Below are 22,989 nucleotides of genomic sequence, written 5' to 3' on the forward strand. Positions count from 1 at the left end.
ATACCTTTACCCCCCCCCACACTTTTTCATGGGGGATAAGCCCCTCAAGTCCACCGGTTCCGTCGCCACTGAAGTCGAGGCGGGGTGACTTTTTCGATTTTACAATGCGACTAGGTGCAACATGGAGCAATATTTACGGCTCATTTCATAGTACTGGCTGAGATGCATCATTCCAGGATTTCGAGCAGTAAAGAAATTGCATCGGCATTGCCATTGCATATTGTTGAATGACACGGAAGGGGGGGGGTGTCATGTGTCAGTGTATTGAATTTAATTATTGATATACCCAATATGCAAATCTGGATTTCGTAAATCGTTTCTCTGGATTTAGTTATTCAACGCTTTCAGTAGAGCAGCAACGTTGAAAATCAATTCCTGAAGCTAGCACTGTAGCACATGTCGCGGATTCATCACATGCATAATTGAATCGCTAGTGTGTTAGCTCCAGGATTCCGTAACCTGTGCTGCGAACCATGTGCTAGTTCCAGCTCCAGTTATTCTGCATGCTACATGTTACACACATATTCGACTTAGATTCGACAAATAGGCCTGTTTGATAGAGCTGTTGTGGGGGAATAATTTCGATTAGGGTTGTGAACATTTGTCTGCAAAAACGACAAAAAAGTGAACTAAGGTCTGGGAAAAAGTGGGGGGGGACAAATGCCCCCTCTTGCCCCCCCCGTAATCCCGCCCATGCCTGTGTGATTGTAAACACAAGTGCTCTAATGGCCAGCACTACTTTCCTGTGTGTGAAGACAAGTTTAGCTTGACCACTGAAATGGTACACTGTGCGTTTAATTTCTGCATATGAGCATTCAGTATGGCTACCATTATCAACTCTGGTAGATTTTCAATCACCCGTTTTTGGCCAAAGCAGGGGACTCTGGTGGTTATTTTCTATAGGCTGGGAAGATCGTAAGGAATTCACTATCATTGGCAAGCTTGCTAACTGATTCTCATGGCAAACTACTACACGAAATCATCGGAAAATAGACAGAAAAAGAAAACACCAACCAAAGCGGAAGCTCGGTATTTTTATATCTTTACGTATATTTGACTTCTAAAGGAACAGAAATCGTTTCTAATTAGTTCATTGTAACATGTAAAACTTTCCGATGAACCAGGTTACTAAAAGAGGGACACATGACCAATATTAAGCATATTAAAAAAAAAATTCAAGGCTCAGGTGTCTTAAAAATTTAATCCCTAAATTCATCTCATTAGGAATATGTAAGCTAGAGGCTTGTTTCACAGATAAACCATTGTACAAGTGATGCTGGCACCTAAAAACATCTGTATTTTGAATTTTTTTCACTCTCAACACAACAAAAATGAGTTACCTGCACATGATTAAATTAAGGTATGTTATGGTTATTTCATTATACTCCATAGTAAGTTATTATAGCAAAGGCCTTACAGCGTATTATAGTTCTCATGTAGTTCTGGTCTGAGTTTGTATGGTTCTTGTTCCAGCTTAGGCTCTCTGGTCGAGTGTAGCTCCTGTTCCCTTGTAAAGAGATGCTTGATCAAACTAACAAAAACATATATCTAAAGAAGGGGAGGAGTGAGGAGAGGAGAGATGGGGAGAGGAGGGGAAGGGAGGATTAGGAAAGATTTAAAACTGGAAGATTAACTGTATATGGTGGACCAAGAATGTTTACTGAAGGTTGCTGGAGTTGAAGAGTGGATTTGAAAAAAAAATCCAAATCCAATACCTTTATTTTAACAACTCGGCTGAGGCCTTCACTGAATTTGCATCAAGACATACATATTTTTTACTTAAGGTCCAATGAACTAATGAATCTTAATGATAGATGAAATTCTTGAGAAGCATCCAGCAAGATTGACTGAGAGCTTGGCTCCACTACTATTACTAATAATGGTAAATGTGTGACACTTCTTGAGACAATGAACATGTGCATAAACTCTTCTCTTTCACAGACATAAAAAGGAGTTTCAAGTGAAAAGGAAAACAAACAAAAGTCAAAGCCCAAAAGTTACCATAAACAGATAAAAAGGTTCCCATTGTTAACGATGTGCCACTAGTCTTGAAAAAAGGTCAGTATTGGTAGGCCAGGGTTGCAAGCATTTCTCAATATCATTTATTTTCCAACTTTTTTATATCTTTCAATCTGAAACATCTGGTGGCTTCCCCCAAACTCTACAAATAATTGTATTTAGTAAAGACTGTTAGATTATAATGCATAAAGGCACTGTCCTTTGAGCAAGTCATAAATGATAACTACATGTACATGTTGCAACTTGTCATAATCGAACACTACATCATTATGTTATCTCCTTGTGATACATAAAATCATGTACCTATGCAATTCATCACCAATACATGAGAAACAGGTTCTGATTGGAGGATAGAGCTGCTTAAAGGCTAGGCCTGTAGCTACATCTGGTGGAAATGTGTGGTAGGATATGACTTTTTGGAGAATAAAGGTCATCACTATTGCACCCAAAATATGCTAGGAGGTCAGAAAGTGGTCACCAATATTCAAAATTCAACAAGTACTTCCCAACAACTCTAATGTAGCGATTCTGCGATATTTCATTGTCTACTTTAGGTCTACTCGACAACTGGTATCAGAACCTTTAAGAAAGTACTTTTTGAAAACTTCAAGCAATTTTAAGTACGCTATAATTTGTGGCCAAAACCGATGACTTTGACAGTTGACCAAATATGCTAGACAGTATGAAGTCATATGTGAACAAATATCCTCAACTATTTTTCCGGGTATGCAGTGCCATACTTATAGATATAATGCCTGTATCTGTTGGTAACCTTTGACCTCACTGTGACCTATGACATACCCATGCACAGTTGAACTCATGCAACCTTCACAACTAGACAAGATAAAGTGTGTGTCTTTAATTCACCTTCCATCTTTCAAGAGATAATTCCTTCACGAGCATAGAGAAGCGAATCACATTTCAAGAAATCTGGTATCCAATAATCAAATGAACAGGATGAATCAGAAACTAACTAGGTAAACCAATCCATCTCCTTCAATGCAGAGCACAGAACCATTGGTTTACATAGTAACAGCTATTGAAACTAGCCAACAGTAATAACAATTCACCCAGTTGTGGAAATGTGATGGTGTATACAGCAACTTAGATAGAATTCATGAAAGATAAGATGTGTGATTCTGATCTCTGATCAATGGCCTCTCATACAGGCACCCTTTCTGGTAAATCACAGCCACTTACAGAAGGACAGTTTCATGTATGTTTATTTAATATGTAACAAATACATCAAAATTAAATCCAGACTATTGGATTCAAAAAGGGGCTGGTGTTCCAAACTCTGTATTTCAGTGGGTAGAATATATACTTAGCTCACTTAAACGGTGTGAAGACTCGCGCAAAAAGAAACGTCAAATGCCGGTAATCTGACCTAGTTTCGAATGAGGTGTAACAGAAGTGTTAGACACCACCATCCATCCCAGAAAATACACACACAGCTTGCTACCGTCGGTAATTAGACACTAGTGTACAGTCAGTACATACAGCTGCGGTCAATACCCACAGCACAGTGTATAAACGATACAGCGATGGACATCTCAGGTCCAGCTAAAGATAACAAGGTATCATGTTTCATTACTGTCTGCAGTTTTGTAGCGACACAAACAAAACGTCACTTGCAAGCAACAGAAAGTTAACTTTTTCAGATGGCCGCACACGGATTGGGGGCGAGTATTCAATGCCTTTAATGATATCCCTGTATCCTTTGACACGAGCAATGCCCATTGTGGCTCTTATTCTGATGATCTGTACTTTAGTAATGTAGGTCACAACAGCAGAAGGTGTATCAATATCAAACCCTTGAGGTGTAGACACATACAGCAGGAGTGTTCTTGCAGTATAAACCCCAAGAGTGTGTCCATTGTGAAAAACATCCCCAAAAGTGATCATTACTAATGACAATCCCAACCGATATGGTAAAACATGATAAGATAATACTAAAACATAAAAAAAGGAGTCCCCGATTGGTCGTCAAGTTTACTTCTGCAGAGCGAATTCCTTCTCCACCATCTTCTTGTAGGCATCGATTCCTCCTTCCATCGCCTTCACCGTGCCTGATCCACAAACCCACAATTCCTTGCAGACCATCCGTATTAAACTCTCGTCATGGGATACCAGAATCACACCGCCCTATGATAAAAAAATGAGCCAAAACTCAAATTACTGGATGAAAATATGTTGCCTTCTTCTGAGAAAAACCAAAACAAAACAGGAATCCTTTGTGTTTCTTTAATGTTGTTTTTCCTACAACACTCTCTTGTCTTGTAACAAGTTTAAGAGATTCTTCATCTAAGTTGGTTTGTTTCTTAGTGATAAAAACATGGACAAAAAAGAGAAGTTTTGATAATATATATTAATTTAAGTCTTCTCTGTTTATTTCTTGATGTTCTTTCTTGATCAAATACATATAATCAGCAGTTATTTTAAGCCTAAGCAAGACACAAATGTGGGAGAAACCTGCAAGGGCTTATGAATTACAACTTACACATCGGGTAGCTTCCAATTCAACATTTTAACTCAAATTTGGAACCAAAACATATTGCAAAAATAATTTATTGTCGACCCACAAATTTATCAAAGCTCGTTATAATCCATACATAGTCATTAATCAAAAGCTTGTTTGAAGAAACAAAAACTTGGTAGAGAATTTAAGATCAATCTGTCGCAATTATGGTTTGATTAGACTTGACCAATTTTAAGCAAATACCAGATAAGCATAAAGCTATCTTTTGTGTTGAATTTACCATATCTTGACACCATACTTGACAATTAATGCAAAAATATGTAAACAACATACGCTGCTGTAGTATACAAATCTGGCACCAGTTAAGATAAAAGAAGGCAAAGTTTACAAGTGGAACATTGAAACAAATTCATTACAAATTTGTGGGTCTTGGATGAATTAGTTAATGACATGTGAAATTAGCAGTAAGCATAATCATGAAACCTAGCAGATGTCAAAGTTAGAATAAGGAGTATCCTAGTACCCAACTAATATTTGTTAATATTACATAGATTGGTCAGAAATGACTTAAGGTAACAAAAGTTGTAAAATACAACATAATCGACTCCTTACATCGGTTCTAGCAACATGTCCATCGCAACTCACCTTAAACTTGTTCAAAGCATTGCCTAGGCCTTCTACAGTCTCTATATCTAAATGGTTGGTAGGTTCATCAAGGATAAAGAAATTTGGACTGTGGAGAGATAAAGAATGGCGGTCATTATTGACGAGACTAGAATGTCTACTTGTATTAATGAAGGCAGCTGTCTGAACTTACAAAGAATTTCTACATCAGAGGAACAAAACACACATTCTGAGGGTAAAGGGGTGGGGAAGGGGCATGAGAGAGTAAATTATAGTCCCACCATGCATGTCATCTTGCCATTCTGAAGAATCTTCTTGCCAAAAGTTTGGCTCATTCCCAGAGATAGAGCAAATGAAAACTTCAAACGCTTTGACTACATGATATTAAAAACCAATGCAGCTACAGTGAACAACTTTCGTTGGACACTATATTGCAATGGAAGAGGCTTCTTTGTAGAACTCGCGAAGAAGCCTCATTGGCTTATCAAAGCCCCAAGCTGACCGAAGTCAGTCTCTTAGACTCATATTTAACGTCCATGATGATGAATTGTCAACAACTCTGTAACTGGACGACATACATTAATCTTGGAGTGACTCAAACTCCAAGCATAGGACATGAAGCATGGGGAGGGATCCGAGGTGAGGTGGGAATAATAGAGAGAACATGAATTATTACGACTTCTAATGAGATGAATCAAGGGCCGACACAATACCTACTATCAATCTAAAGATCTATTCTAATAATCCTATCTAATAGTCGGGTGTTACCTGCACCTCACATGAAATATAAGTACAGAGAAGTGACCTTCATCAGTGGTTTACAGTAACATCCTGACACTCTCCTGCACCATCCATGTCAAGTTGAAGACTTTCATATTTTAAAGGCGAAGACAGTTGGAAGGTGTTTTTGTTCTTGATATAGTTTCACAATGGCTTATAGAGTGCGATATATAATAACTCAGTGTTTACAGACTATTCGTAAGTGTTGATATTGTTTTACAAAACTCTAAAAAGTTTCACATACTTTGCCATGCACATAATCGCAAAAGCGACGCGACTCTTTTGTCCTCCGGACAAGCTGGACACTGCTCTTGTAGCTAGTTCACCTGTTACACCGAACCCACCCAGTATACTTCTGTATTCCTCAACATGTTTACCTGCAAGAGAAGTAGAGAACAAGAAAGTAGAAACACCTAGTGGTTTGCTCATTAGTTCTTATTAATGGATAAATTGATATCAGGAGAAAACATGAATGCAGATACCAAGCTAAAGACTGCCACAGCATTCTTGTAAAGTGGTGAAGCATACATACACACACACATATATACATGTTTGTATTACATTCTAACTGAGGACCCCATTGTATTTTCCATTGTTCAAATCCACGTACCCTAACCTTAACAATACCCCATACAATAGAATTCCTCTGGGACGTGGTGATTCTTAGAAATCACAACCGAGGACCTGGAATTCTTTTGTTCAAGTCCTCGGTCAGATAAAAAACAAATGCACACACACACACACACGCATATATATATATATATACGCTAATGTATTGACAAGCAAAACTGTCTGAAATTATCTTGAAGATAAACATGAATGCTACCAGAGAAAGGAAAAATTAAAATTTGAAATAATTCCTGTTGTGACTCACCAGGATACCTAGCAGCACACACTTCAATAGCATTCTTGTTTAGGTCCATCTGTTCTACGTGGTGTTGACTGAAATAACCTATTCTGAGGTTACGATGGATGTGACATATACCACTGGTTGGACTTAGCTGGCTCTGAATAAGCTTCAATAGAGTTGTTTTACCAGAACCATTATCTCCAACCTAGGAAAAAAAAAAAAATTGTGGCTACATAATGTCGCATAACTCGCATTACTTATTGTTGACAGGATACAGTTAAAATTGAACTATCCAGGGCTTTATGCCCAGATGTTGGTATATGTGAATGAGAACTCTAAGCAATCCGTATTGTATGCCTATGTATAGTCAATACAGTCCAGTACTTCCATTAACAAAATAAATTTACTTGTCAATTTGTCATTACTATAACATCAAAGCAGGCTATTTTATGTTTCTCAAATAATGAAGCTAAGACTGTAAGTACATTAATGTAATGTCACAATGTACTGTCATAAAATACAGGCACAGAAGGCATTGGACGGTTTGTAAACTACTAAATCAGGCACAGAGGCCACTGGAAAGTCTATTAACTAGTAAATCAGGCACAGAGGCCACTGGACAGTTTGTTATTCTTAATCTGCTCATTGATTTACAATCGCAACTGTCTGATCAAGTAGATAGTATTTACCCCGAGGGTTACCAGGAGAATATTGTGTTTGTACTCATTTTGATATACTTGTACTTATATCCTCTCATAGGTAGGTGACTCATTGCAGCAGTTGAACCCTGCATCCCTTGATCAACTGTATCTTGTGGTTGTGTTACAAGCACATGCCAGTTCTTGAACTACAGTATGTGCTACACACTCAATATTCTACCTAGATTGTTTCATTACTCGTCAGTCATTTTGTCAGCTTGTTTAATATTATACTCACAGTACACAGAAGACTGAAGTGTTTACTTGTGTGGATCTTGTAAAGAATGGTTATGTAAGGTAAAGGTGATCAGCTTTTCCCACAAATAGATACCGACACTTCAAGAGGCATGATACCATTTTCAAAGTATCGTCCAATGGTCAGAAATGTGAGTTTCTAATGCAATGTTTGGAAATAAGGTGTACATGCTCCAGGAAAGAACTTTTGAGGCTAAATAGTAAGGAAAAGCAAGAGATTCTCTTTAACTTGATAAGCTTTGTGAATGCTCTAATTATCAAGACACTGAGATTCTGGTTTATCAGTGTAAAGGTACTCACTATACAGATTCTTGATTCTAGGTTTGCCGAGAGATCTACACTAGTGAAGATCGTCTTTCCCGGAGAGTAGTGGAAACCGACCTCATCCAACTGAATAATCGGGGGAGAAAGTTTGTCGACATCTGCAGGGAACCTGAAATGAAACCAAAGGTATAAACCAAATATACGTATTTAGTCCTTCTGTAATGTATACAAAATTCTCATTGAAAGATTATGACATATGTTGCCAAATCTTTTGACAAAAAAGGATAAGAAGAAACAAGAAAGCAACAAAAATAAAAAACTTAAGTATTTGCAGGAAGATTTGAAATTGATTAAATAAAGTACATGTTGGAAAAAAAAACTGTTTTCAAAGAAAACAAAACTGAGAATACCGGTTAAGGTCACCACCACAACACAGTAATAGCAAAGACACTATTGCGACCATTCTTCGTGAATAATTTACCAGGAAGTGTGGGACAGAGGAAGGAAACAGCAATATGCTAACTTCACATAAAATCTGTCAACAGTTGTTTTGGTAAATTATCATGTATCAAGATGTATTTGATAATCACATCAAAGGTTTTATTTAGTGAAACACAAAGTAAGGAAAAGAGAATGAAACTACTCACCTAAACGTCACATCTGGTTCTCGCACAACTGGTTTAAGTTCGGGCCTGCAAAAGATTTGACATTTCTTTGTAATAGTTTATTCCTCTTTTCCAAATTATTAATCACCTTACAATGCTAAGCTGCCACATATGCCTTGTGGAAAACACAAACAAGGCTTATATAGGTTCTATTCCTCACTTCAATTGACTTTTTTATTTTGTTTGTATTATTGTCATCTTTAATGAAGGTAGTCCTTGTCAGTGCAGAAGCGCTGCTTTCCAGAGGAGCCCTCAATTAAGTGCTCTAGATGCAGTTTGTTCACTCTCTAGCACACCACATTGAGCTTCCAACAGGGTCTTCAATACTCACTGCTCGTCTTTATATCTCATTAGGTGGTTGCTTTAATTAATTCATGGTTCTAACATGCTACACTACGAGGATTGCTATGACTGCAATCAAAACAGTGCTTGTACCTTGTCACAAATGGCAAGTAACACAACTAATAAGAATACATACACTTCAATTAGCATAAAAGGCCATCTCAACTTCTTCTTCTTCTTTACATATGTCTTGTTTAAATGTTAAATTTTGTCACTGGCTGCATATTAAACTTAAGATGACAGACACAGCCCAGTGGACAATTAGTCATCAATGCCTTTCTTGTTTGAACAGATTATTATCAACAAATCCACGTCTAAAACAATGGAAATAAGGCAAAACATTTTCTACTCACAGTTTCTCCAATTGTTTCAGTTTGCTTTGTACCAAGGAGGCCCGTTTTGCGTTGTAACGAAACTTATTTATGAAAACCTGCAACGAAAGGCAGCGTTAATTACTAACGCATCAATTTGTTGTAACAACAAAAGAAAAACAAATATATGCTTGTGTTTCCAAAACTATGGCATTTAACTATATAAAAATATAATTATATGCTTGCATCTTTTATATACTTTAACATATAACACTGTTTGGAATTCATAAAAACAAAATCTTCGCAAACAGAGAGGAAGAGTCTTTTAACAAATTTAACTTCTCAGATTCATAACACTGAACAACATACTAGACAAACATGATAGCCATGATAGAAGTACAATGCAAAACTTCATCACAACTTAATAATACCACGAACCTCCCCCACCCCCTGCCCCCACCCCCAAAACACTCAGTTCTGCTATCTGGCAATAATGGGATAATGTAAGTTAGTCATTCAGAAAGTTGATCTCTCCATATGTCAATTGTGTATTACAATCGTCCTTCCTAGAATTACTTGCCAACCAAAGAATTAAAACAAGGAAACCTTACAGCTCAATTTTATTTCTGTCTGATTCGATATTCTGACCAAGCAATGCAATATTGCCACATAATTTGATATCCATTAGTCTAAGGAAGTGAATCAATAGTCATTTAGTTCAAAAAAGCAAATTTATCTTCCAAACATTTAATGTCATGTGTTATATTTTGCTTATTTGTAAACCTTTAAATGTTCAGCACTTTATTATAGTTACTGGTGTAATTTTGAGTGGACTTAAAAGACAGATTATGTTTTCAAGAACCTTATCTGTCCTTTAACGATTTAACAAAGATGGAAATACCATATTGTTATAAATTCACAACAAACTTTCATCTGTATTTCAGCAATGTACCTACCATAGCATGAGCCCTGAATTGTATCTGTATTTCAGCAATGTACCTACCATAGCATGAGCCCTGAATTGCATCTGTATTTCAGCAATGTACCTACCATAGCATGAGCCCTGAATTGCATCTGTATTTCAGCTATGTACCTACCATAGCATGAGCCCTGAATTGTATCTGTATTTCAGCAATGTACCTACCATAGCATGAGCCCTGAATTGCACCTGTATTTCAGCAATGTACCTACCATAGCATGAGCCCTGAATTGCATCTGTATTTCAGCAATGTACCTACCATAGCATGAGCCCTGAATTGCATCTGTATTTCAGCAATGTACCTACCATAGCATGAGCCCTGAATTGCATCTGTATTTCAGCAATGTACCTACCATAGCATGAGCCCTGAATTGCATCTGGGCTTCGTATTCTCTGATTTGGTTCTTCATCTTCTCTTCCTTGGTTTGTGTAAACTTGTCGTAGTTGCCTTTGTATGCATCGATTCGCTGCGAGTGCAGATATATGATGTCGGAGGCAACCTCTCGTAAGAACTGTTTGTCGTGAGATACTACGAGGAGAGTTGTCGGCCATTCCTGACGGTAAAGAGAGAGAGAGAGAGAGATAACCAAAGTCACTGCTTGCAATAAAACAGATCTAATAATCCAGAACCTCTTGAAAATATCAACACCCTGGCAATGTATCTACCACTTCTGTGTGATAATCTCTTGTTTGCAAGAATACACATGTAGTTTAAAATATAATTAGCTTTAGTTCATCTCTTTCATGACATTCCTCATCTGATCACACATTCCAAAATTCTTGTCAGGATCCAAAAGCTATATCAGAACACTTAAGACACTATTTCTGGTAGTTTTACAAAATCTACCAAGAGTATGATTGAAAAATTGATCTACTAAAAGACACTCCCAGAATTTTCCTAACATATACGGTGTAACATATCTCTGCTTAGTCAATAAACTCCTGCTAAATATTCACAGCATCAAATTTGTACTTAATATTTCTTTGCAACTCTGCTAATGAATTTAGCAACTCATATTTACTTTTGCTTTTTGAGCTGTTATTCAATAATGTCAAACTCCTTACTTGATTTTAAGCCAGCTTAATCAACCATTGTCATAATGATGAGTTTAACAGATTTGCAGAAACTGTGCTTCTGGTGTATAGATTACTTTATGATCAAATTCTGAGATGATGATGATGTTTTACCACAAACTGAGCAGTGTGCAAAAACACTCATTGGTGTTTGGGAGATGGAAAGCAATTAATCACACGATTTCATTTCATTGGGGAATGAATGTTTTCCCATCAAGCAAAAGACTTGGAACAGACTTTTAAGAATAATATGAATATTTGAACCAAAGCCTGAGTCACCAAACTGACATATCAAGGACAAGCATAATTTCAAAATTGGGGAGAAATTTTTTGCATTTACAACAGCAGTTTTCCTGACTCTTGACACTAGTGAATTCACACAATGCTATCAATAATATATGTCTGCTTAATATTTCAGAGTGACTGATTTATTTGCTCTTATTAGCAAGCTTCCATTTGAAAGTTTGGGTTTCTGTAATTTTGTCTGCTTGTCTCTGAAGATCCTGCCAGGGGCAAATATTTTTGCCATTCAAGTTTTATAGACAAATATCACTTCTAATGTATGTATGTACTTTAGATCCTCCTGCAAGCAGGAACTTGCGAAGAAGCCTCATTGGCTTATCAAAGCCGCACGCTGACCGAAGTTAGATTCATATTTAACGTCCATGATTATGAATTGTCAATTGTCAACAACTCTGTACTGGATGACAAACATTTATCTGAGTGACTCGAACTCAGGACCTCTGGACCTAACTCGGGACCTAATGTGTACTGTATGTGAAAACTACTGTTTGTAGATGAAACAAAACAGAAAGGAAATGCTTTAATGTGCAAAATTTAATATTAACTTGCTCCTGGAACATATCCAGTCAAAATCACAGATTGAAAGACTTACCTGTAAGTAATCTTCGAGCCACAAAATAGCTTTCATATCCAACATGTTCGTAGGTTCATCTAGAAGCAGTAGATCTGGTTTTGAGAACAGTGCCCTTGCTAATGCTATCCTCATTCTCCATCCACCAGAAAATTTCCTAGGAAGAAGAAATTTTTTTTTGTTTCATAATATAGTCAAAAACAGAAATATAGTTTGAAACAAGAATCATTTACAATCATATGCCCCAAAGAGAGTAGCAACAGTGAGAATAATATCATGATACTTTGAATAATTACCGGTCATCTAAGTCATTGCAAAATTGTGGCAGACTTTTCAGTACCATTAAAGTCTTAACAAAAGCCCAAATACTCTGGAAAGAAGTCTTGTTTATGGTACAAACTAAATGCTTGACAATAGAAGAACACAAGTCAACTCTCAATATTGTGCGACACATTAGGTACTGTATATTAACTACTATAAGGAATATAAATTGAGGTCTATGTTTTTGAATAATTTATTCATTTCCTTTATGTCCTCTGAGGTCAACTGTCAAATTTTAAGAGCAAAGTTGAACTGACATTAAACTGTGTAACAGTCAATATACATAAGATACTGTAACAACATGTAGATCTTTTTATGTACACTTTCACTGTTATCAAAATGAACACTCTTTCACCATTATCTAACAAAACTTACAAAATAAAAAGTGAAATAGAATTGAATTATCATGACCAGATGATGTGGATTAGTGGATTTAAACCTTGACTTACTTTGTTTCTTGTACCTGCATTTCAGAAGTGAAACCTAGACCAGACAGTATCATGGCAGCTCTATTTATACAAATAAAAGAAGACAGAAAAACAGATTACTTTATGAAATTTACAGATCCAGTATATGAAGAAAATCACAATGTGACTCCATATAACATAAAAGGGCTGTTATCTTAACCACTGCTCACAAATCTAATGGAAATATTCAATTATTGTCATAAATACAAAGAATTTGCAAAGGACTATATAAATACCAAATAAAATACCAAATATTTAAAGTGCTGTTATCATGAAATAAAACATGCTCAAGAGCACTGTACAAAAGAACCAATACCTGGAATATAAAATTACCAAACTTAAGAAAACCTTAAAGTAATAACAACAGCAATAAAAGTAAAAAAATGATATAACAATGATATACAGTTGATTTAGGAGGAACATTACATAGATGTCCATTCATGTCTAAGATAATGTCATATGACCTCATGAACAAACTGAACATATCAAATACAGAGAAACTCAAAAACAATGGTAGGATGTATAAAATATCAAAAATGATACTTTTAACTAGCTCAAGGAACCAGTGTAAATGCAAATGACAGATAACGGTATGGTTCACATGTACTGTATTACTGAATGTGGGTCAACAACAGCTCACTTAGATATGATATTAAATACATTATAATAATAACAATGATATCCACACCATCATAGAATGAACAACCATCTACCTATCAGGAAGGGAAGAAAATGCAGACCACTCCATTTCTGAAGGAACTTCATTGGCTCCCTATCAGCTACAGAATTAAGTATAAACTACTTCTTCTCACCTTTTGTGCTCATCATCTGGAACAGCCTGTGTACTTGTGGCAACTTCTCCTGCCGTATATTCCAACTCGCACACTTCGTTCCACCAACAAACTGTATCTAACTGTTCCTAAACCACGCTTGAAGACCTATGGTTACAGAAGCTTCAAATACTCTGGCTCTTATCTCTGGAACAAGTTACCAGATCACATTCGAACATGCTCTAATGTTTCTACTTTCAAAAGTTTACTTAAGACCCATTTTTTCACTTGTTCTTTTGTAAATTAATTTACTTTCTTTGTAAAGTCATTGAGAAGTGACTTTTGTCTACTGATTTGGCGCTATATAAGTCTCATTTATTATTATAATTATTATTATTACCAGCTGTCTAAACACCTCAATAGGTAATGTTAAAATCAGCACATAATCTACTATAGCATTCGGTGAGGAATATCAGGACGGTGTCCATCTTTCTTTTCAACCTACCTTGCGGGGGCTTTGTCGGCTTCTATTGCTTCTAACTGTGTGTAGACTTGGCTAAGCCTGGATGATAACTTGGGATCAGATGATCCAGGACTAGGGAGAGATATATATGATAATAAGACATAAATAAATTGCAAAATACATATATATCTGTTATAATCCACACTCCTGCCCCACATACTAATAGATAAAAGACATACAAAAACAAACAAGCCAGCATGTTAAGTCATCCGTTCAACTTTTATAGGTCATGAAAATGCAGAAGAGTTGTTTGCTTGAATGTAGGAAACTCAAATTGATGGTTAATAAATTTCATGGTTAATGTTTATGACTTTTCCATGCAACAATGAAATGGTGCATTACAAAGACATTTCCATGACGATTGACAATAATAATATTAATTTGATTATGTTATAACACCTACAACAATTTAACAGCTGATCATTGCTTGTACGTAAGGATGGTGACATTGCTAACAGAGCCGGGTTAGCTTTACCTTGTGGAATGAATCTTTTCATTTAATTCCCGTTCTTCTTTCAGTAACCTACTCCTGAGTTCATCACACTCTAGAACGCTGTCCACGGCTCTAGTCTCATCCCCAGCCACTTCTTGTTCAACATGGAGAATGCTAAAGTGTGACTGTATCCTCAATTGCTTGCTACAAGTAAAGAGAAAAATGTATGGCTTCAAAAACAGCTTGTAAAAATACATTTAGATCCCAGCAGGATCTTCAATTGCTTGCTACATGTAAAGAGAGAAAATATGGCTTAAAAAACAGCTTGCAAAAATACATTTAGATCCTAGCAGGATTTTCTTCAAAGGTGGACTGTACACAAGTTTTTTTTTTTTGGCACTAAATGACCAGCCTGCTTACAGCTTTTCCCTCCTCATTTTCATAAATGTTATCATATAAATTTAATGTAAAGAATAAAAACTGATTAAACCAGTCAAATATTTCAAATGTGCAGTTAACCTTTCAAACAGATACTTGCTAACAAAGCGCTGATGAAGCTTTCCCCATATCTTTTTCTAGTTTTATCAATATTCAGTATTTTGAAAAGATTGTAGCACCAGATTACACTTAAAGGCATTGAAGACTCGCCCCAAACCGCGTGCGGCCATCTGAAAAAGTTAACTTTCCGTTGCTTGCATGTGATGTTTTGTTCGTGTCGCTACAAAATGCAGACAGTACAGTAATGAAACGTGATACCTTGTTATCTTTAGCTGGACCTGAGATGTCCATCGCTGTATTGTTTTTACACTGTGCTGTGGGTATTGACCGCAGCTGTATGTACTGACTGTACACTAGTGTCTAATTACCAATGGTAGCAAGCTGTGTGTGTGTATTTTCTGGGATCGATGGTGTCTAACACTCTGTTACACCTCATTCGAAACTAGGTCAGATTACTGGCATTAGACGTTTCTTTTTGCACGAGTCTTCACACCCTTTAAGTAAAAAAAACCTGTCTCAAATGGAAGAATAGTGACAAAACGTTACCTGGATATCATCCTTAATAATGTACTTTTTCCGACACCATTTCTTCCGACAAATCCGTACCGCCTGCCAAAAGATAATAGAAGATCGGCTTCCTTCAAGAGAACTCTGCAAGGAAAAAGAGGAAACAGTTCTAAACAGACATCCTGATGATTGGGTTTGGGATGGAGTGAAACAGGTAGAAACTTCAACATTTATGAAAAGGACAGAAACCATTTCAAGGAAGCCAGAAGGATGGGGTCCCACTGAATCTACATGAAACAGACTCTTCCACAGAGAGCAACAGAATGGAATCCTTAGTGTTTAACCACAGTTACTTTGTATGATATTGTTGGGTGTCTGGGCTGTTCCTCTGGTACCCCCCTCTTACCCATTAGAGAGCGTGGTGGCCAATTGGCTAAGGCGTTGGACTCATGATCCATGGATTGCTGGTTCGATTCCTGCCTAGTTCATTACATTGCGTCCTTGGGCAAGATGCTTTAGCTCACTTGCCTCTCTCCACCCAGGGGTTAAATGGGTACCTGTGAGGTAACTTGTCATTGGGCGCAGTATATAACTGCTGCCGACTGGAGGGATTGTCTCTGGGACAGGTTATCATTGACCAGGGGTTGTATCATGTCTGTAAAGCGCTTTGAGACCTATCGCTGGTATAAAGCGCTATATAAAAAGCGAATATTATTAACATTAGTGAACGACCTTCAAGAAAAGTAACACATGCCCCTCACAGACGTTTCACTGCAAGAGCTAGTTGAAAGCTGTTCGATAACTGCAAGCGGGGATGAGACATCCAATACCGTACCATGCAAAAGTGACATATTATCAGGGGAATAATTTACTGTTGGCACGACTCGGCCATTTCTTGGGGTTCTAATAGTTGGCACTTTCGTACAACTGCCCACACAATTCTCAAACATGTTGCCCACTTTGATAGCGTGTTTCTATTTCGTATGAGATAAATCATAGTTTGACTTTTACCTGTTACCAAATGCAACATCAAATTTTTCAATTCTGATATCTCTGGATCTGTTTGTGCCTGCGTCATCTTGTTTGATGTCCTTCCTGTTGGTCACTTGACTGGCTGTGGCAGTGACCAGAGTTCTGCAGAATTTTAAAAAAGTACAAATATTAATTACGAAAACTGGAAAGTTGTAGTAGAGCAATCTAAAAGTACCATACCTTTTTCTCAATTGGAAAGAAATTGAATTTGGATCGGAAATAAAATTGCGGGAGACATAAGAACATTCTTTGCCATTCATGTTTGAATGTTGCAATTCATTGTCAACAAAAAAAAGGAAGATTGATGAATCTGGCGTTGTAGGACACAATCCGTTGAACAAGAATGATCAACACTCTCCAAATCTTGATCAGCAATCAACATATTTTGTGAAAGTTGAACAATTGAAAAAAATTCCTGCATGAACAAACAGTTATACATTTTTTCTTCACTGCAATATCCATCTTTACTCCTTGCTATGTAATTGTTACACAGTGTTTGCTGATCCTCAATGGAATCAATATTCTTTCCTGACAGATCACATAAATTAAATGTTTATTGACACTTATCTGCCCGACAAGAACCTTATGCAACTTTTTCGTGTTACTTTTGATAGAATTTTCATCATTATCCAATACTAAAATCCCATCTTATGCAGGTCATTTAACTTGACTAGTCAAATTTCATTTGAAACAGAGAAAATGTTGATTTTTTCCCCCAAAATTTCCCAATTTTGCAAGAGGGTAAAACTACTGTAATATGAAAAAGTGTGTGGGCAACAAAGTATCGAGAATCAAACGTAATTCATTTGAGACTTTTCATTAACATTCATTCAGGGAATACATTCTTTGATAGAGTCTTGAGCTTTGATTAATTCAAACCTCATTTTGATTAATAGCTAATACTAAACAAGGTTTGGTAAAATTGCTATGGAAAGGTCAAAAGGCTGTTTAATACTTTCGAGTTTATTTATAATGTCCAACCTGGGTCTCTGCCATTACAATAAGGATTGTTAGCTAAGTGGTTAATGCTGGTGCCTTCCAATCATAAGGTCCCAAGTAGTTGACAATTGACAATTCATAATCATGGATGTTAAATATGAATGTAAGAGACTGACTTCGGTCAGCTTGCTGCTTTGAGAAGCCAATGAGGCTTCTTTGCGAGTTCCTGCTTGCGGGAGGATCTAAAATACATACATACATACAATGCATATATACGCTGCTCCCCTTTCCAGCAACCAATCTTTTCTTTACTTCCAACTCACCCATTCGAATCAGGACTCTCATCCTTCTGACCCGATCGTTTCTCTTGTTTCGCTTTAAGTTTGGCTTCAGCTTTTTCAAGTTTTCTCCTGTCTACTGTCTGCAGGTGTTAAGAGGAAAGTATGAGAACCAGGATGAAATCTATCTGTTCACCCAAAGATTGATTATCGATGTGTGTTCCTTCCAATACCTTCCCCTAATTGTCAGATTATTCAGAGACATCTAATTGGTTATCAAGGTGTGATCCTTCCAATGCCTCCCCTAATTATTAGACTATTCAGAGTTTCCCTGACTGACATCTATTCATAGTAGTTGCATTGGGACAGATGATTAAAAACTTGAGATAGAATTAATACTTACATACTAAACATCAACAAGCAGTCTAGTCCTACAACAGTCTCACATTAAACATACTGTACACACTGTAGTCTAGGCTTCAGATTCTTCACTTGCATATTAAATGATATCAAAAGATTGGCATAAAAAATACATAAATCTTGCTTCCTACAATTGTGACAATCTGTTAATTGTGTCATAACAAATGACCAGAATCTACCAAGTAACACAGCACATTGAGTAGTAGATAGGGTGTATGTAACATAAATAATTAATATCAGCAGTTTGGGGCAACAATACTTTCCAAGGTTTGTCTGGAAATATTTCATCACATTGTCTTTTTTATATTGTTGTTAATTTGCAACAGAGGCTTATGAAATATCAAATGCATCTCCAATGCTTCTTGTTGTAAACCAAAGATCATTCTTATCAACTGACTTTAAAAACTGTTTACTAGTTCTCAAACAAACACTACATCTCCAGAAGTCTATTTTTCAAAGCAGACATTGGGAGCTCAGAGGTGGTAAGTAAAAAAACGACTTACCTGTCAAATTATTAATGAAGATTTTTAATGTTTTGAATTTTATGTTGAAACTTGAGTGCGTATAATTGTGAGTTTGAAGTATCCTAAACATTTACAGGATCAGATATGGATGAAATGCTGTGCATTAGGTATCTTCCAAACCTGTGTTGGAATATATGGGTGTTAATGAGGTCAAAGATTAAGGAAATTAAGTATTTATACTTACTGCATTGACTTCTTTAACTTCCAGCCAGGAATATGTACCTGTCACATCCTCTGTACGAAGGCAATACAGGAATAGATGAATAAACAACATGAAAAGTAGACAACATTTCATTTCATTTCATTTATTTGTTTCTTCACAATATAAATACAGAGAAGTTAACTAAGTGACAAAACATATCAACAACAGGGAAAATTGTGAAAGGAAGCACTCCAAAAAACCCAGAGGGCTTGTCTAGTAGAGCGCTCCCATAAGTACAGTAGATAGAGAGAACAATACAAGAAAACAGTAACACTTCCACCCACACACCAACCCAATATGTATAACCCACCCACCCCACCCACAATACATACACATATGCATACATACACAATTGAATACAAATACAAATACACACACGCATGTATACACATATATGCATAAACATATATATATATATACACCTGTGTTAATATAAACATGTATGCTTAATTACACAAACACAAAAACAATCATGTATACATATATGTTAGGGGGGAAAAATTACAATAACAAAGGGAAAACATACTAATTCTCCGAGCAGCCTTAATAGCTGCAGGTACCACTCCAACTTCAGCTTAGTTATAATATTGACTCCCTTCACTATATGGCCTTGGGGATTTCCTCACAAATCTTGCATGGACAGTACTTACTGTGAAACCTTATGGCCAAATATGATTGTAATACTGGAATTTGTTTCAGCATTCATTCAATTTATGGCATACTGTACCTATGATCTAGATCTATTAAACCAGTTTTATGTCTGTTCATTTCAGTTTGCTCCTGAAGGAGACCTTGCTACGATTCAAAAGTTAGGCTGAACTGACATCTTATACATTTACTGACATCGACTTTTTCTTGTGGAAGACAAGCAGTTTGTTATCACGCTTTTTCTTTCTTAGTATGTATATGTAGCAATGAAGGATTTTGCCTGCAACAATACATGGAACAACCACTTTATAAGATCTAAAGAGATCTGTAAACTAATATAGTAACAAAAAGTAACATAGTCTTTGACCAAGGAAAGTCAATGTGCTTTTGTATAGAGAGAGTAACAGACAATGTCTGTGTACCACCAAATCTCATGGTTTAAAACCAGAATGAAAATTACTTTTCCATTTTGTTTTCCAACTTCCTTTGGCAAAATTTGTAATTTTCTTTTGTTTCCTTTGTCATCGTTGACCCTGTCTTTTAACCACTAATCATTACTCCTTAACAATGTTTCTCCTCTAAAACTGACTGCATCCTCCATTTATTCAACAGCTTTAGATATGGTTACCTCTATAGTAACTGTGTCCAGTCCGTCTGATGCTATCTGAGTATATGTTACTCTACTCTTGGTTGAAAATCTTGTTAGTTTTGTCTTAAAACAATGTTCTGAAATAATGATGTGAACACAGTCAGACCTTCTCACCTAAATATTGATTTAGTTAGTATATATAAGATTGTTACATACCTCCATCATCAAGAAGGGTATTTCTACTAAGCTGCACGGGTGCATCCAGTAATAGAATAGGCTGACTGGAATCCTTGTCATTACTAAAGAGTAGCAAAGAGAAATAAAATAAACCACTATAATTATAAAGCACTATAAAGTAAACCACTATAACATAAACCACTATAAAATATACCACTATTAAATAAACCACCATGAAATAAACCACTGTGAAATAAACCAATATAACATAAATCACTATAAAATAAACCACTATAAAATGTACCACTATAAAATGTACCACTATAAAATATACCACTATAAAATAAACCACTTTAAAATGTACCACTATAAAATATACCACTGTAAAATAAACCACTATAATAAACCACTATAAAATATACCAACTACAAAATCAACAACTCTAAAATTGACCACTATATAATAAACAACTATAAAATATACTCCACTTTCAAATAAACCACTACAAAATATACCACTATAAAATAAACCACTATAAAATGTACCACTATAAAATAAACCGCTATAAAATGTACCACTATAAATATAAACAACTATAAAATATGCCACTATAAAATGAACCACTATAATAATAAACCACTACAAAATGAACCAATATAAGATAAACCACTATAAGTGAAGCTGCTATAAAGTCTCCAAGGATAATGATCATGTCAAACCTTCACAAATCATATCAGCATACAATAGATCATATTTCTAGATTAATTACAATTAGTTAGTATTAGTTTGCTGTACTTAGCATGCTTGTGCTGGGACTCATGGTAAACTCTTGACAAAATGATTCCTAGCATTGAAACCCCTACACAAAACAAAACTGAGATAAAACCAGACCAGATACTGAGACCTGATAATCATACTTGTTATACTTTAAAATAATGGAAACTGGAAAAGAAGGGACTTATAATGAAGATAGAGAGTCCTTCAAAGAAAAGTCCAGGTCAAATTTCGTTATGATATGTTAAAGAGGAACATAATCTAAGCATACTGGTGAAATTTGCATTCAATTCCTATGTACCGTTTTTGAGATATTGACAGATATTCACCAGAATGCTTAGATTATGTTCCTCTTTAACCTATCTTTAACCTTTAACCTATAACAAAATTTTTGTCCTGGAGGCTGGACTATTTTTTTATTGATCTTTATAATAGGATGATATAGCCATAACCGAGACTACTTACAGATTTAAATTGTCAAAGAGTTGCTGACAGATCTTGACTATCTCATCTTCATCTTTTGAATCTAATTCAGAGAGAACAGCTCCAATGGCTTCATATATGTCATCTGCAGTCTCAAAATCTTCAATTCCACCTTCTAGTACACCTACAAAGAATATACACATGATTACAAAACTTAAATGTGTCTTAAATCATAATACTTTTTATTATATAAATGATGTCTGTTTCATATGTTAGTTATTTATTATACTAGTTAGTTAGTTACTATTATAAGCATGCATTATTGGTATCAGCTGATATCTGTGCAATCAGTCTGAAATTGGTGTCAGTAAAATTGCGTCATTTAATGATAGTTCGCAACTGAAATTTGTAAGAAATTAATGATAATAAAGGACAAAAAGAAAACATCACTGAATGAACAACACTACGGAATGTTCATGAACATTCCGTAGTGTCTTTTGAGATCAAGATTGGCAAGTTTAATGGAGAAGAATTGCACACAGATATGTCCCATCATTAGATTCTAGTTGTATAATCATTGTTATAGGCATACTGTAGCATTGGTATCGGTTGATATTAAGACTTGTAATATTGGTTATCAGCAAATATCATCTTCCGTGCAAATTAGTTTGGATGGTATTGCATTTCACACCAATTGGGATGTGTTTTTAATATTTACTGGCTACTAACAGTTTATTTTACAGCGATGGGTCTCGTATAAACTTCGGCGCAACACCGTAGTCACAATGATACCGTAGTACTTACTACCCTAGCTTTTGCAATGATAGTCAATACTCATACTCATATCATAGGTCTAACTTTACACTGTACCACAGCTATTGCGCAACGTTATACACGTTAGTGTACGTTTGGTCTTAGTGGAAGTGAAGCACTTTTGCATTCATTACAAATATTCGTAGTTATGATGATCAACAATTTATTTTCGAACTTATTGATGTCTTAAAAACATTATCCGAAACTGTAATACTGTAAATACCTTCAACGTATTGCAATAATTCCGTATCTATTTCAGGAAATGTTTCGGTGATGATCTTCATGCAGGCTGCCATTTTGGAAGGATAGAACTAATGAACAGTCGTTTTATTGATGGTCCGGTTTGGTTCTAGTTCTTTGATTCGGTCATAATTCACGTTTCAGTTTTACGTGACCATTTTGCTGAGGCGATTGCGCAACATATAGCAAAATAGGCT

At 36.0% G+C, this 22,989-nt stretch overlaps 1 protein-coding gene across 1 annotated transcript; it reads right to left on the minus strand.

The window, feature by feature from the left end:
- Nucleotides 1–1,026: 1,026 nt before the first annotated feature.
- On the minus strand, nt 1,027–22,931 carry LOC139975824 (ATP-binding cassette sub-family F member 3-like). Its single transcript, XM_071984035.1, has 19 exons — nt 22,776–22,931; nt 21,782–21,923; nt 20,582–20,664; nt 19,111–19,160; nt 18,028–18,125; nt 16,745–16,867; nt 15,773–15,877; nt 14,771–14,932; nt 14,278–14,367; nt 12,985–13,044; nt 12,236–12,371; nt 10,620–10,820; nt 9,330–9,406; nt 8,617–8,661; nt 8,006–8,138; nt 6,777–6,957; nt 6,147–6,279; nt 5,144–5,231; nt 1,027–4,164 (listed from the first exon to the last, which is right to left on the minus strand). Exons 1-19 carry the CDS (start codon nt 22,846–22,848, stop codon nt 4,012–4,014), a joined length of 2,133 nt encoding a protein of 710 aa, XP_071840136.1. The 5' UTR covers nt 22,849–22,931; the 3' UTR covers nt 1,027–4,011.
- Nucleotides 22,932–22,989: the final 58 nt, after the last annotated feature.

Source organism: Apostichopus japonicus, chromosome 11 (genome assembly GCF_037975245.1).
Source record: "Apostichopus japonicus isolate 1M-3 chromosome 11, ASM3797524v1, whole genome shotgun sequence".
Classification (NCBI taxonomy): domain Eukaryota; kingdom Metazoa; phylum Echinodermata; class Holothuroidea; order Aspidochirotida; family Stichopodidae; genus Apostichopus; species Apostichopus japonicus.